General features: G+C 39.7%; 1 protein-coding gene across 5 annotated transcripts in view; it reads right to left on the bottom strand.

Annotated features, from left to right (window-relative positions):
* Positions 1-17,277, bottom strand: part of SNX13 (sorting nexin 13) — a 67,229-nt gene extending 49,952 nt beyond the window's left edge. For 2 of the 5 annotated variants that reach the window (XM_048304149.1, XM_048304140.1), the window contains exon 1: positions 16,470-16,561. In XM_048304149.1, the coding sequence (XP_048160106.1) occupies positions 16,470-16,514 (45 nt within the window). In that variant the 5' untranslated portion in view covers positions 16,515-16,561. Of the gene's footprint in view, positions 1-16,469; positions 16,562-17,129 lie in introns of those variants that run through there. The other 3 variants (XM_048304131.1, XM_048304114.1, XM_048304123.1) reach the window with 3 other exon arrangements.
* Between the last annotated feature and the right edge of the window lie 291 nt (positions 17,278-17,568).

Raw genomic sequence — 17,568 nt, 5'->3', positions numbered from 1 at the left:
TGCAGCTGAAGTACAGCGGTGTCTGTAAGCTCCAACAGCACACTGCAGAGGCTCATCAAGTGAGAGAAGGCACACAAAGGTGAATATTCGTATGTGCTTGACTCAGCTTTAACAGATAACAAAACTATCACCTCGATGACCTGTTTGTTTGGTTTTCTGACTAGGTTTTGTCCATTTTTCACATGGAATGATTTTTCCACAGTATACAGTCAAGTACTAATAGTACCTAAAGAATTTGCTTTCTTATGCATATTTGCTTTTTCTTTGGTTTCTGCTTCCGAATCAAGGCAACATTCTGATGGTCGAAGCTGCACACCATTACGGCTAATAGTGCTGAGCTAACACTGACTATGTAACTTAACATGACCATTCACACAGAAGTTTCTAGAAATCCACAATCCACAGCAATTACTTATTCCAGAAACAAAAACAATTACGTCTTACTAAAAAGTAGCTTCAATAGGTTTCTTATTTGCTTAATCCATCTGACAATCTTTCAGACCTTTGCCCCACACTCATTTTTAAGCAAGATCTTCAGTCTTGACACATCTTTCTCTAAAAATGATTCACCAATGTAGGTTTGTTGTTTGGATTTAAACTAGTGCTGTCAATTTTAGCTTGGAACTGGCAGTAAGGTAACACGTGTGTCTGGTTCAGGGCAAAACAAGTGTTACTCCACAAGTCCAGATGACAGGTTCCTGCTAGTCCCCCTCTGCCAGTGAACAACGGACAAGTGTTTCCACTCATGAGGCTCTGGGTGCCACCATGCTCCTACTCCAGCAAGAAGCTCCTGTTCCAGGCACTTGTCTCTCTTCACAATTCCCACACACATTCACAGTAATTGTGGTTTCAGGTTTGAAGACACAGATCAAGAGGAAATAAAGAACACCCATATAGGAAGGCCTGGCTCTGGAATCATCTGCTTGTCAATCTTAAAGCTGCAGCAGAAGATGTAAGTCTTATCGCAGCATCCAAAAGACCAATACTACTTTGGAAGATTATAATTTGTGATTATTTTCAGATTTAACGGTTGCAACAGAATCATCTGAACTTCAAAAGAAAAGCAACATTTAAAAACAAAAACATGTTTCTCTGCTCAACTTTTACTCTGTTTATCAAATTACATTTGTCCATTAAAAAGTTACAGTAGATGATCTGTTCCCAACACACACTGATAATCAAACTACCTTTTGCCATTTGGGTAATTTAAATTATTAGGTTGGTGGGTTTTTTTAATGCCTCCTCTGGGCTCACATTAAAAAAATTGTCAGAGATTGCATTTACAGTAGATGTCAAGTTTAATTTTGTTAATTCCACACATCTGCCTTTTAATTTGACTTCCATTTTGAGTGCAAATGGAACATGTTCACATATAAACCTTTCTATAATTAAGGTGAGTGTCACTTTTGTCAAGTGATTAAAAACATTATTTTAGGTTTCAAATTACTGTCTCTTCACTAGCATGACAAGTAAAATTGGAAAGCTGTACCAACCGGAGTGCCAATTTCAGCACAGTGAAATTCTTATGTTACACTACTCAGGGAAATATTTAACAATTGTGAAATAAACCATTAGCAGCTTTCTAGTTACGTTCTCCTATCTGCCAAAGTTAAAGCAGTCATCTGAAAGACATGTCAACAGAGTTTTGAGTTCTGCATATCATGATATCCTAACAACACTAAAGGTCCTTTTTTAAGCTCTTTCTTCTTATCCTATTGCCCTTTTCTTTCCTTAGCCCATAAAGGCAAACAACACCCTAACCTCCACTCCTACTTCACACTATGGAAAAATAATTGTGGTGAATTTATACAATAATTTACTGCAGTACTTCCAAAGAAACTCTCGAAATTTTAAAAAAATTTTTAAAGAACTTTACATAGTCTATTTTGCTTTTGTCATTCTACATTTAGATTGGGGTTTTTTTCTAAAGAGAGCTTAAAATACTAAAGCATATAAATATACACTAATAATCTTTTACATAAATAAAAAAGATAATGTTAATTAATGTTAAGAGTTAAGAAGTTTGGCCAATGAAGTTTCTTCTAGGTAAGCGCAGTACTCCTGCTGATCCCTCCTGGTTACAGAGGCTGGAAACTCTCTGTTGCAAGCAAGAGTCCATCTGTCTCCTCTCTACCTCACCTCCCCTTCTTCCATTCAACGCACACTTTGTATGTCAAATGGCTTAATTATTTAACAGTTGGATTAATTCAAACACAATCATGTCTAACTGCACTGAGTTTGGGTTTTCCTGCTGTTCCTCACATTGCATGAAACAGTAAAGCTTTTGGGATCGTTTCCCCCTACTCTCCCCTACAGCTATACAAGGCGGAGTAATGCATTAAGCTCTAATGGATAGGCAATAATTTTTTGTCTGTATTCACTATTACTGCGGTTTTGGCTATTCCTGAAACTCTTTTTTAGAAGTGCAAATATTTAAATGAAAATACATTCTAACTGTTTCTTAAAATATGTAACATTATAGTGTGTAACTAGAAAGACTAAAAGTTATTGTGCACATTACTTCAATTTTAGTGTTTATCCAGAGAGCAACAAATTCCATTACTAAAACTTGACTGTTTGCAATAAACAGAATATTACTATACAATCTGTAATATAATTAAAAATTAAGAAGTTCCATATTTTGATACAACTGGGGTTTTTGCAAGAAAAAGACCGTTTTTGTGATTATCACTTACAGTTCTATAAGAAATGGTAAATATTTCCAATGTCAAACTTTTTTCTCAAGTAAACAGAGTAAAATTCAGCCTGGAGTCAAGAGTCAAGATTATTTTTTCTTCCTCTCTCACACTTGCTTTGCCACCATTGCTGATCATTACATGAGATTAGGAAGCGAAATGTTTAATTTTAAACTGACCTTCATTTTACTAACCTTTATTTCCAGTGCTAACAGCTACTTTATTATATAGCAAAACTATCATCAACGGACAGAAAGCTTCATTTCATGTAACCTTTTCTTGAATCGCCCAAGTACTTATCTTGCTATGAAAAACAAAGAGGCCACCTTCACAGATGCACACTCTTTCTGATAACATGCTTGCATTAAAATCCAGTCTGAATCATGTTCTACTTAAAGGATATGAAATTTCAGTCAAATTTAAAAGAGGCACTTGAGCATCTTGGATAGCAATGAGAAATAAAAGAGGCAAGTGCCACTTTCTGCTACTTTCTTGAATATGAAAGTGACATAATCAAACTCATCTTTAATACAAAATCCAAGAAAGTGATCTTTTTCCTTTGTAACAATACATATTGACTTGTATCCAAGCTAATTTATTTATTTGGACAGAAAGCAAGACAAAAAGATAAAAGCATCTTGGATCACCTTAGGTGACTGAAACAGGGCCAGGCTTCACAGGATTGCCTAAAGTGATCTACAGTGAGAGAATAAAATAATCCCTCTATCTTGAATTCAAGCCAATGAGATAATCTAGACTGCTCTACATTCAGCCCCTGGATAAACAGATTACATCTATTTCAAGTTCTTCTGGTGCAAAATAGTGGCAAAGTGGACAGAGGGGGAAGCCCCCAGAATCCTTAGCAGGTGAAAAAAAAGGTCTGTTCTCCTATATAGCTAAAATAATGAGGTCACATGCTCTAGGTCAAGAAACTGTTATTTCATTTTTGACTACTGCTCAAGTAGCATCTTAAGCTTTTTATTTTCCGGCAGCAACGAGTTATCTAAACGTTCTTTTCACCATTTTTTTCTTTTTTCACTGCTAAAGAAACCTGATTCCACTGAATGAACTTGAAGAATCATGAGCTTTGCTTTGAGAACAATTTCTACCACTCCTGCTCCTAGTATTTATCTGTATGCATTAAATGAGTCTCTCCCCACAAGAATCAGATCTAGTGGTCATCTCTCTGTGTTTCTAATAAAAACGTGTAGGCAGAGCTCACGGATACTACAGAAACAGTTGCTTGGGACATGTTTTTAGAAAGGTTTCTTCATACCTAGAGAGCTGTGGTTTTGGGAAGTAGAGAAGAAATCTCTTTAGCTCTATGCTGTTCTTCTGTCATAGTGGTAACTTCAACTAAGCATCCCTTTTGCCAAGCAATAAGCATCTGCCTATTCCTGGAACTTAAATCTCCGTTACACTTGCCCAATTTATACCATTACTAAAAAAATTTATACAGAGATTATTTATATAAACATTATTTTGGACAGAGTCTTCTGTTCAAAGGCAAATCATTATTGTCTATGATCTTTACAGGGAGGACAACATGGAAAAAGATGGGTTATAAGCGGTCTGACGAACAATGACTACTTTTCTTAAAATAAATCCATTTTTTTTCCTATGGAGATACCACACAATTTCACAGCAGTGGTTGTGTGCAAAACAGTTTGTGCAATCTTGAATTGATAGAATCAGCTTAAAAAAAGAATAAATATAAAAAAGATGCACAAAGATACAGTATCTGCTTTGGAAAATCTCGCTAACTTCAAACAACAACCCCACTACAACAAAAAGTGAAACTAAGTGAAAGTGCAAAGTTTTTGCAAATACAGATGTGTCAGAGACATGAGGTATAAAATAAGATGAATTATATAAAATTTTGAACATTTTGGAACTGCACACTGCAACAGCAGTTATTGAGCTTTATTTTTTTGCTTTTCCCTAAACAACTCATCACAGGTAAACAGCAGACAACACCTTCAAATTTTATACTGACAAAAATACTAAGATTTTTGTTCTACCACTTGAGGACTTGCTTGAAAGCAGCCATAAGCAAATAATTGTTTTCAAGCAAATTCCTTAAAACCAGTAGTTTCTTCTAAACAGACTGATAAACCATATGTTTCAATATATATCTGCAGGAGTGTGATTTTTTTTTTACTGAGAGTTAAATTTATTATATGTGTTCATACATATTTCACATATACATAAATATTATATATATACACACAAAATCCAGTACTTAAATTTACTGCAGAAAGATTTAGTCATTAACTTCTGATCAACCTTTTAGTACTCTGGCTTCCTCAGCCTATAAAATTAGTCATCCAAGAGTTTTGTTTAGTTCTTTAATCCACTGCTAATATTATGTTGCTATTTGCTACTTGCATCACAGTTTTCAGCATTATCCCACTAAATGTAAGATGCAACTGCTTTGGATGCAATATAGTGGTTTACTGTGGGGTTTTTATTCTTTGAATAGTACGCTCAATCTAATAGATTCCAAATAAGCAACATTCCTCATCTAGATGAAAAAGTTACTTTAAAAATACTAAGCTAAAAACATAACTTCAGAATATTTTTATCAAGGTCTGTACTAAATATAAAGATTGACTCTACTTGCCTTATTAAGTTGGGTTACAAATGTGAAAGAATACAAGTGGAAGAAGCTATTTCATATTATATATCATAATTGCCAGAAGGAGTTCTCCAGTAACAGACTGAACAAGACTAAAAATTAATTTTCATATTGTCCCAAGTGATCAAGGCTGTTGTCTCTAAATACAGTAATGCCATCTATGTTTGTAGTATTATTTTGGTAAATGAAATAATGTGGTTAAAACATCCCTACCCTTTTTACAACCCCTGAATAAAGTTTTTCCTCTTTTTCCTAATTTATTAAAAAGGAGGAGAAAAGCTGTAGGCAATAACTGTAATGTCAAAGGCCACCTTGACTAAAGGCAGTACTGTAATTGCTATCATGGAATCCAAAACCACAAAGCTTAACAGAAGCCAACATAAATGATTATTCAGACTGTATTGGCAGCAGAAGAGCATCAACAGGAGAGAAGGTCCAGGCTAGGGAGGAAGGAAAAATACATGCCAGTCAGAATCTCCCTCAGTCTCTAAGAAGGTTGTGAGCAACCAAGAGATTTACCAAGTGCAAATCATGTCTGAGCAACCCAGCTGCTTTCTACAGTGAGGTGAGTGATACTGAGGACAAGGGCAGGGCCTTAGATGATGTGCACTTTGCCTTTAGCACAACATCCCACAGCTTCCTTATCACTAAATTGGTGAGGTATGGGCTGGATGAGTAGATTAAAAGGTAAGTGAAAAAATGCTGGCTGCAAAGATGTGACTAGTGGTACAGAGTTCAGTGTGCAGCCAGTAACTAGGTGGAAACCTTCAAGGATCAATATGGGACCAATGATGCCTTCGCAATGTGGGTGATGTGATACAGTGAACTCTCAGTGTGCACAGAATCCTCAAGTGGGGTGAGCGCTCATTACACTGGAGGGTTCTGAGGTGTATCAACAGGCTGGAAAAATGGGTTTACAGGAACCTCATCAAGTTCAACAAAAACAAGCAGAAGTTTGCATCTAGGGTGGACTAACCCTGGGCCACAATACTGTCTGGGGCCCACTCTCTGGGAAGCAGCTCTGCAGAAAGGGACCCCGAGGTGGGCTGTAAGGTGAATTTGAGCCAGTAGTGTGCCTTTGCAGCAAAGGTGGCCAACAGTATTCTACTCTCTATCAACAGAAGTGTCACCAGCAGAGACAGCAAAGTGAATCTTTCTCTCCATTTGGACACCCCTGGAGCCCTGTGTCCAGTTTTGGCCTTCCCATTAAAATCCAAATCAATCTGGAAACCAATGTACAATATCCAATTCCACCACAAAGGATTTTGTGCTGAAACAAAATATATCCATATTATGAAGCCACTGGCGACACTTGCCACCAAGAGAAGGGTAGATTTAGAAAGCTTGTGGGTGCTCCCAATTAACATTCTGACCCTCTTTTATGTGACTGAAAAGTAACACAATTTTTAAAAGTATTACTCCCTTCCTCCTCTCTCTGGTGCTCACCTTTGTCTTCAAAAATAAACAAGAGTCGTAGTCTCTCCACACCTACCACCAAAGTAATAAAGGGCATCTGCTGCCAAAACACCAGATTCTGAAGAAACAGCTACCAACACTGTATTCACTGATTTTAATATTTTGGCAGATTTTTTTTGTTCTTTTAGTTCCAAGACCTCAATCAGTGCCAGCAGCATGAACCAGTTCCAGTTTGGACTCCTGCTTGCAATGGTCAACCCTTTGCTATATCTAATTTCTTGTCTAAAATGCACTGATAGTTCCACAATAGTTTTTAAAACTATGTAGTGCTTTTTAATCAGTATTATAATTAACAAACTGGAAAATGAAATGGATATAAAAACTCCAAAGATCAGAGTATGCACCACAAAGAAGTTGCTGTCAGTACACAAATAATAAGTAGGATCCCAAACTGCAAATATAGTACGTTTTAAAGAAACTTAAAACCACTGACAAAATACTAGCACCTTCCTCTGGAGACTGTAATGTTACTCCACTGTTTTCTTCCAAAGTTTAAATTTTATGCAGTTCTTTGAGTACCACAGGTTTTCTCCAGTTACTAAATACAGAAACTCTGATAAAACCACTATTTCACTACAAATTCCCAGTGGTCTCTGAGAGTACATCTGAACTCCAACAAGGCCAAATTTCATATGAAGCATGCTTACTGGGTTAAGACAAAATAACCATGGAAACAGCTGTTATACAAAATGACACAAACCTTTACAAAGCTAGAGTAAGCCTAAAAACTTCCTGTTCCTTGCAACTGTTTTTCTGGACAGAATAACATCATCCAGTTGCACAAAATAAAGCAAGAGAAAGAGATTAGTTCAGTGTCACCAAGTTTTTCAATACTGCACAATATACAAAAAAATCTGCAACTTCTTTAATAAGCAGCTGATGCCTACCTTCACAGAATGGACAGTGCCAACACAAAAAATCAGCACTCTGATTTTGCTTCTAATCAGCAAAAAAAGCCCTTACTTAACAGGGGGGGAAATTATTTAAATATTATTGTCTTTTTCCAATGGAACAAACGTAACAGGAATGCAACAGAAACAAATCAAATCTTTCCCCTTCATGTATTTAATATCCCCTTTTCCCAAAACCTCCTACAGTCCTTATTGCCTGTGTGCTTTACCCACTTGCTTTCCAGAGATGTTTGGGGAAGGCATTTGGGAAGGCTTGCTCACTCTGTGCATCTCTCTCACAGTTCTCTGCACTTTTGCCTTTTCCCTAATACTGTTACTGAGAAAACTGCTGCCTGCTGCCCACACAACCCTGAGAAACTCCACAAGTTTTATCAAGTGGTTTGCTACAGAACACTGCTGACAGCGCTGCAGGTAAGTGTAACTAGCGTGGAGCCTCCTACAGCTTCTTCCAAGACTCTGCTCCATAACCTCTGTCCATCTGGCCTCTCTATGAAAGAAAAGAGCCTGTTGAGTATCCTAAATTAATCTTTTAGCCTCAAGTAGTCATCTTCTTCCTCATACTAAATCTGGGCCCAGAATCAGCACCTCAACTATTTTCTGGATATCTCCAGGTTCACATACTACCTCTCCCATTAAGAAACAGAAGAGGGAAAGCAATGTGAATACCTACAAATAGCATTTACATAAAGGGACAGTTCCATGAACTTGCTGAAACACTTCATTCTCAAACATCAGGGCATGGAATATTTCCAACAAATTTCAATGAATTCGGAGAGGAAGGAAACCATAGAAATGGTGCATCAACTCTTCCCACTTCAAGATTATAGACTGAAACTTATTATAGATTAAACTAATTGAGTCATTTGAGTATCCAGCTCCCAGGGCAAGTTTAGAGAAGATATCTGAAAACTTCAATTATTGCCACATGGCCAAGAACAAAAAAAAGAAACCTAACTGGAGCTAACAAACCTTACTCATAACTTCTTCTGGAAGCAGTGATGCATTCAGAAGTCACTGAGGGAATAGTGACATTCCCTGCTTTCCAAAGTACAGGAATTATTTTGGATATTGACTTGGTTTAGATCTACGCGGAAGGAAACGCAGAATAGCACTATGCACTTCCCTAGCACCAAACCATGCAGCTGTTGATCTGGCAACTTATCCTGTGTTCCCACCCTCATATCCCTCCACAAGACTCATTCACCAAGGCAAAAGAATTCTTCATGCGGTTGCTACTTAGCTGCTAGACCTGAAACAAGAAGAGTCAGACCAGCTTGTGTCTGGTGGAGGGGAGAAAAACCTCTTTAGTAGCACCCAAGCTACACCCAGTGAAGCCAAACATGAAATGGCACTCCTAGCATCCTAAAGCCTTTGTGCATGAAGGACATCTAAAGGAAAATACATGGCCATCCCAGTGACTGCAGCAGGAAAACAAAGGTAACTACATAAAGAAAATAACAATAAAGGAGAGGGCAACACATGAGAGAAACAAAGAACGAAGAAAATAAGAACTACACAGACAGCAAGGTGGAAGTATTCATAGACCAACCCAGGTACATAACTCCACACAGCACAATGCAGCTACTTTGATCACTGGAAAACAAAAAAACATTTGGCATAATGCATCAAAAAATAGAGAATAAGGGAAATAGGAGTTATGGGCAATTATCTAGAAATCTAGAGAGAAAAATTAAGAAGACAGCAAGCATCATGTTATATTGAGATTGTTAAAATAGAAAAAATATTTCAAACAAAAAAGGTGCCAGTAAAATAAAGCACAATTAAAAGAAACAGTGATAGGCAACAGCCAACCATCATTAATTGGAGAATTCAATAAAGGAAAATATCCAATAAAGTAATGGAAGATCTTAGAAACATTCATAGAAATATTGTTCCTTGTTGGTCTCTCTACTGCTAATTCATAATCTTCATAAGAATTTTTAAGAAGCTGCAGTAGGACAACTGCCAACTGAAAGACAGAAGACCAGTACCATTTAAAGTCCAGACCTTAAAAAACAACATAAAGAAATAAATATAAAACTTATTTCAAAGTTTTAAGCACACATTCAAGTCAAGCATAAAGCACAAAAGAAGCAATGAACTACATAGTTGTAAGACCATAAAGCAAAGTACCAGTACTAAAGTGCTTGTATACACAAAGTAAGAACAAATTATTTTTAACACACCTACCTACTGCACACTATTCAATTTAGAAAAACTGCTGACTGTGAAAAGAAAAACTTTGTTTAGCATGAAAATTTTAAATAAAACCTTACTGTCCTAGCCTAATGTTGTAAATAAATAACTTCTTATCAAAATGACAACAATTATATTCACATAAAACAATTTGTTCTCGACAAGAATTTTTAAATTTTACAAAATAAATAAACAAGCATAAAAAGTAATTACTACTTCATTATATGTACCATCAAATTAAATTTGTAATTCAGGCATTAAATCACAAGACTTAAGACTTCCATAGTATATGATTTTACTTTACAAAGTTAATGAAATTTACATTTGCTAGCATTGTGATCAGAAATATTAATTTGAGTATATAAACAATAAAAAAAGGTATTTTTCTTCCAAGTATGTTAAAAGAGGTTGGATACCTAAATCCCCAATAGGCTTCATGAAAAATTAAGATGTCTATCAGTAACAAATACACCAAGATACATTGGTGGGGGGTGGGTGGGAAGAGAATGGAACCACAACCACTTGCATGGATTTTTAGAAAAAAAATAAAAATCATACAGTAAAATACAGATGCGATTTCAAGCACAAATAGTTCCTTCAGTGAATAAGGAATACTTATCATTTTTACTGATCCTACTATTTTCAAGCTATCACAAAAAATCACTACATATGCTTCAGAGAAGTAAGCTGATACAATGGTATGAAACACCACAACCTTTGGGGAAAACCAACCTAAACAAAGTTTTGATTTATTATAATGGACATGGAGTGTAAAGGTTTAAGTGGGCCTCACACAGGAGAAAACACTCAAGCCTCAGAGATATCTCAGCCTGCAGCAGCTGTTGTTACAACAGCAGCATGGCAACAAGCAAGGCTCCCTCATCTCTCTCCAAGTCAGACAATTCCAAGACCATTCTGACAATCAGCAAGACTTTAAACCAATCACTCTTTCTGCAGTAACACAGGTTGGACACTTGTTTCCCACGGTATGTACATCACCAGATCTTCAACTCATCCATGCAGTCTGGAATGCCAAATCCTGAATAAGGGGTGACTGGGAACACCATACACTTTCATTCCCCACTGCTTTCAGTGCCAATTAAGAGGTAGGTGAGAAACCATCCCAAGTCTGAGGCACTGTTTCAAAATCAGCTGGACAGCTGCTGCAAGAATGTTGCAATTCTAGATTATTTTCTACTTGGCCTTGTCTAACAGCGCTGGAAGAGTAGAAATGCAGGGTGTCCTACAGGATATGTAGCAACTCAAACTTCCGGCTCAAATTCACTCCCTTACACCACAACAGATAGGCTAACCTGCACTGCCTTAGAGGCACAACCAGAAGGGCTGAGTACTCATTCCTTAGAATTGCAAAAATATACTGAAGAACAAGAATACATGGTCTTACAATAGTGACATTTCTGAAATAAAAATATTCTGACACAAACAGATTTGATTAAAATAGAACTGGGATCACCCCATTCCTCCAAGAAGCATGAGATTAAGGGAAGAAAGGCAAAGGAACAGACATTAAAAAAAACCCCAACACTGTAACAAAAGCACAAGTGCATTTAAGCAGTTAATATCCTTCAAAGTACATTTCCAAACTTACGAGCATTCTTGGAAAGAAAATGTGTGCAAAACTCATCCTCCTACTCAAAACTCCAACCACAATGGGATCCTGAATTAAGCATTTCAGACAACAATGGTACCTGTGAACTTTTAATTAGGCCATATTAGCCCTCACATGAATAAACACAGTGCTATTTCCACCTGTGAAATAAAGAAAAAGTTCTTGAAATTTAGTATTTCTGATTATCACAAAATCCTTCCAAGTGAAGTTGCAGAAAGGACATCATACAGGCCATTTGATGCATGAAAAGATTTAATGGAATGCAAGCCAACAGAGATGATTTTATCTCCTTCTGCTGGCAACTGGTGGACTGACAAACTGGTGAGGTTCAAATCAAATTAGTCTTGTGCTCACTGTCCGAGGAAATAGGCAAAACAGCAGGACTGAAAAAATTTCAGTGTCGCTGGTAAAACAGCTTCAAAATAAACTCCTGCATTAACCACCATGGTCAAATTCTGTATTCCATCCTGGGAAATCCCAGATTTTTCATGGCATCCCACTTGAAAAAAACCAGTTAAAAATTTGTGGGGCTTTTTAAATGTCTGTAAAATGTCAATGTTAGAATACAGCAATAAATTTGGCTCACACTATTTTAACTGCAACACCGAGATCACATCCCATTCCACACAGAACACAAAGTCAATCAACATTGCAACTTCTTCAGAAATCCATCTCCACCCTCTGAGGATTTTACAGCTACTCCCATTTCAGAGCAATAATAATCTTTAACAGGTCCTCCCAAACTTGTGACAGCGTAGGAATTGACCTGTCCAAAACAAAAGGCATTTATAAAAGGAGTTTCCCTAGTTGAACATACCTATAATCTATGCTTACTCACAATAAAAAGAAACACCCATTTCACCCCATACTTGTAAATCACAATCATGCCATCATCATTTTAAGGTGTGATTCCACAGAAATTATGTAAACAAGGTTAGAGTGCTCTTATTAAAACTTGTCAATATGTTTACATCATGAAATAATGCCTCATTTTATTAGTTCAGAAATCAGACATCACATGGTGGGGGCATAAGAGCAAGCATTTGGGCCCAAGACTACAATGCCTTGTACTTCTTGAAGCTTCTTGCTCACATAACTGCAAGTGCCAACTGCAACCGATTTTGCTATCATTCGAGCCCTGGTATTCTCAACCAAGCAATGGGGAAAACTGCTAGTGGGACTTCTAAATATTAATTCCTCCAGTGTTGCAAATAAGATATAATACCAATGACTTCTCTTTTCTAATAATAGAAATTCTCTCAATGCTAGTTCAAAGAAAACATGCTTTGTCATCTTTGTAAGGGTGGGGAGAAGACAACAAACATATTTAAAAAAGAGATAATTCCTTAGAGTGCAACCAGACTGAGGAAACCATCATGTGGAGCTCCTTCAGCTATCTAACCAGACAAGCTATTACTATTTTTGTTGAAGTAAGGAACTTCATGCTTTTCTTTTTACACACAGTTTTGGGGAATGGTCCAGACTGATATTTTAGAGTTGATGCAGAACTCTGCATTCAGTCTCAGCAGTTTAGGCCCAACTGTACACTCTAAGAATAGTCCTGAGTGTTTAGACACTACGTTTTACTAGTAGCCAGCAAAATATTTAAAAACAAGTACTTAGGAATACATGATAACTGTTCTTTGTAAAAGGTTAGTTTTCTTAATTTTAGCATTTCTCACATACTTTTAACTGACACTTCATAAAACATGGAGTTATTAAAAGAGCTGTAATAGGAACAATTAGGGACACAACACAAACCAGCAGTACGGGAAACCTCATTGACAGAAAATAATAAAGGAGAAAGAGGCTTTTTTCCTCCCAAGGGTTTGTAACTAATGCTCCAGCTAGATCTCATCTAGCAAAACACTGGCACTAAAGAAAGTCCCAGCACACAAGTTTCACAAAAGGACAGAAACTAATTTATTTCAGCACCCTGGTAAATGTCTACACATTTGAAAATGGTGCTTCCAGCAGAACATAGTTCAGATACATAAAGCACCAGAGCAATCTGCCACTGCCATGTATCAAGGAACAGAAGAAGTTAATGCTACAGTACATCAAGCAGTTAACTGTGTTCTGCATCTTTCAGAGCTGTACTAATATACTTTACAATGTGCTACTGTTGCAGGAAGGCTAATTCACTATTATTCTAGAGCAAGTTAAAACAAGCTGCTGAGCCAACCTTTATTCTTAAAAAACAGGCTAATTTGCTTAGTTTTGCTCAGAAACCGTTCTCAACGGCTAATAGTTACCAAAATTTAACCAAAAACAAGAAAAAAGGTTGTTAAACCTCTCTTATAAACAAAATGTGGATTGTTTAATGGAAATATTGCATGTAGTTAGTAAATTATCTTGACTTGTTGCAGGAAGAAATACCAACACATCAGAGCTCATTTAGTATGGCTCATTTTCAGGTGGGGTAAGAAAAAAAGTTTTCCTACTTTGTCAAATTTCAAAAATCTTCTCAACTGTCACTAGTACTGCAACAAGTTACTCTTGCTGAGAATTAAGTTGTCAAAAATTTAGCTGCTGATAAATTCTGAAGGAAGTCCTCCCTAAGCATCTCAAAGCAGTTTAATGAGCGGCTGGAGAAAAGTAAAAGGAATCTACTTCTCAGTTGAGATAAAATGCCTTCTCCAGAGCTAACACAGGCTGCAAATGTAGGCAGCACAGGCCATCAGTTTTAAAGACATCTAAAACTTCTTGTAAACTAAGTCAAAATCCTACTGAATGTTTGTTCCATCAGAATTTAAGACACTACTGACCACCAAGAGCCAGAGCTGTAAAACACCAACTGCTTCCCCGCAGCCAGTGCAGTGCGGTTGCCACCGCACAAGAGGCGAGCATGATGAAGCCAGCTTTCCAAAAAGACAAGAGAAAGACCACTGCAACTCGTGTCCATCATGGCCTCGCCAGATGAGAAAGTGATCAGACAGTAAGTCACACGGCCTGAAAAGGCCACACTGGCCTGAAAAGCAGACGAGACATCCGATGAACAAGAAAAGGGGAACAAGTGAAAAGGCACAGAATGGCCAACACGACAGACTAGGGAAATGATCATCACAGCAGGACTTTGAATACATGCCAACAGAATGTATTTGACACTACTGCAGAAATAAGTTTTATGGTGAAAAATTTGGAAATGGCATTTGCTAGCTAGGTAAATAAATGTATGTGCTTGGCATCCAACAGCATGGGTTTTGAATGCAACTAAAATAAGACAGGCAGAAAGGGTCAAATAAAAAACACACAGAGTATTTTTTCCTGACAGGAAGTGTGATCTTCCCCTGAAATTACTGATTACAAAGTCCTAATCTTAACTGCATTCACACAAAACTGAAATGAATCTGCTGGGGTCTGCAATATGGATACAGTCAAAGGATGTAGGAAACTGACCTTGAGAAACTCAACGTTATGTTTTAACTGCATGATTACAATACATGTAAAACCTGATCTGCTTTTCTTTCATGCTTAAACATATTTAAGAAAAAATATTTTCTACATTCTTAAGTTATAAAACTACCAGTTATAGTGGGGGAAATTGATCTAAATTTTTAATGGCTAAAAAAAAATTACAGTGATCTTGGCCATTCTAGACAGTAGCAAACTTGAAAAGTCCACAAATATCAAGCACCAAAAACTAGTGCAGTTTTTGCTTCTAATGCCAGTTCACCATACAGTCAATCTCAATTTTCATATATAAAGAAAGCATCTATCAGTAGACTTGAAACAGTCTGCATATTCCTCCAAAGTGTGGTAAGGGTTCATGGGTGCGACTGTTTGCAGTTTCCCCAGGGTGTTGTAGCTACCAAGTCACCATCGGAATACCTAGAAAAGTGCACCGGGAAAGGACTCCTCCAGCTCACCTTAGGTGGGTACTACTGACAGCCTAGAGCTGTCTGACTGCCTGAAGAACTCCCCACAACTGCTTTTCAGGCAGGCAAAGCCTGCATTTTTGCTAGACTCCCTTAAAATTTAAATTCCTCTCCTTGGCAGAGACCAAGGCTGGAATACTTTACCTTGAAGCATCTTGTCTATAACTTATGTACAGGAACTAGAAGTAGGGAACATCAGAACCCTCTCCTCCTGACACCAAGGGTAAGTGTCATAACTGGTCTTAACACATAAAATCACTAAGCTTTACCTCAAAAAGCCAATGGATTAAGTGTCATTCACACTGCTATTCACACAATTTCAGCACTGTTAGAAAAAAAAAAAATTCAGTTCCAATATAAAGTGTCTTGGATAGGCACACACAGCCACCATCAAAAGGAACAAACAGTCCAGTAGGAGGCACCGACCCAGAATGTTCTATGCTACCCTTAAAATAATCTAAATTACTATGGCTAATGCTTACGCATCACACTCACCAACTCTCTTCAATGCAGCTTATTAATCCTGACCACCCACCAAATACCCTCAATGCAAAACTAGGTCATATATTTTTACAGGTTTAACTCATTCTGCAAATTTTACCCTCCTGGGGAAATCTGAGAGCTCATGGCTCTACAGAACTGCTTTCTTAATGCCCTAAAACTTTGAACTGATGCAAATTGAAACGTGTAAGATACTGTTTAATATCATTCAGGAAAGCAGAGCTGAAATGTTCAGGTGTTGGAAAGCAAGCTTTAACACAACTCACTTCTGGATGAATAACCTCCACTGTAGAATAAAATGTCAAATTATAAAACATGGGTAACGCAGTCATTGTGATGGAGAAATATCTGCACTCAGGATACCTTGCTGACATATTAAAAATAGAAAATCAATTGCTCTTTGTAGACAAAACAGAATACAGGGTAAAGTCTAATTTCCAGCAACGGGAAAGCACTGCCAGATAGCACTGCCAGATTCCCCCTTTTAGAATGCCTTTGGACACAGCAGACATTTATAGCCCACGCTGATCCTCAAATACCTACCTCACAGCCGAGCTGCCGGGCTGCTTCGGGACGGAAACCCTCCATCAGGCAGAGGTGAACCGGGGCAGCCAACTTCTAAGGATTACCTACTGACACAAACTCCTGCAAGCACAGCCGAATCGCTCGGCTTAAGCTCTCCAAGAAGAAAGCAAGCACGGAGCTTTTACGAAGCCACCGCGGAGGAGGAGGCCAGAGGGGCTGAAGCCCGAGCGGGCGTGCGGGGCCCAGGCGGGGGCATCTCCCCAGCGCGGCCCAGGGCCGAGGCGGGCTTCCCGTCACCAGGTGCGCTCCGCTCCTCCAGACACGGGCCCGCCGCGGGGGCGCGGCCCCACGGCCCCTCGCCGGGCAGCACAGCCCGGCCGCCTGCGGACCGCGGCGAAACAGGGACCGGGCCCAGCGGCCGCACGGAGCGGGCACGGCGGAACGCCCCGCTCCCGTCCCGCCCGGCCGGGAGAGGAGAGAGGCTGATAACAGGGGCCCGGCGGTGCCCGGGGCGAGCCGGCCGGCGCCTCCGCCCTCCGCGGCCAAGGGGGAGACTGCCAGCCGCCGAGACAACTCGGGCCCCCGGCGGAGGTCTGAGCCGCGGCACTGAGTGCTGCCCGCTCGGGCGGACAGCGAGCCGCTCCCGGCGCTCCGGCACGCCGCGGGCAGCGCTCTTACCTCTGTTAACATTATTACCCCGCTGCGCTGCGGCGGCGCCTCGGCGGCTCTAGCCCCGCAGCATGGTGAAGCCTGGCGGCCGCGCGGAAAACTACCCCGCACCCCGCGGGGAGGCGAGGCGAGCGCCGCCAGCCCCCGCCGCCGCCGCCGCCCCGCTCAGCGCCCGCCCGCCGGCCCCGGCCGCGCCGCCGCCCTCGCAGCCCGGTCCGGAGCGGCCGCCATCTTGGGACGGCTACGTGCGCCGCCGCCGCGCCCCGCCCGCCCAGCGGGGCCGCGGGGCCGCCCCTGCCGGGGCCGGCGCTCCGCTCCGCTCCCCGCCCAGCCCCGGCCCGCGCTGCGCCTGCCCGGCGGCACCGGCACCGGTATCGGTATCGGCGGCCTTTGGCGGGGTCCGGCCGCAGGGCACCGAGCTCGAAACTGCGGGTTGGGGTTTTTGCCC

Source organism: Corvus hawaiiensis, chromosome 1 (genome assembly GCF_020740725.1).
Source record: "Corvus hawaiiensis isolate bCorHaw1 chromosome 1, bCorHaw1.pri.cur, whole genome shotgun sequence".
Lineage (NCBI taxonomy): Eukaryota > Metazoa > Chordata > Aves > Passeriformes > Corvidae > Corvus > Corvus hawaiiensis.
The sequence above is the reverse complement of the archived record's forward strand: the minus strand, read 5'-3'. Positions and strand labels throughout refer to the sequence as shown.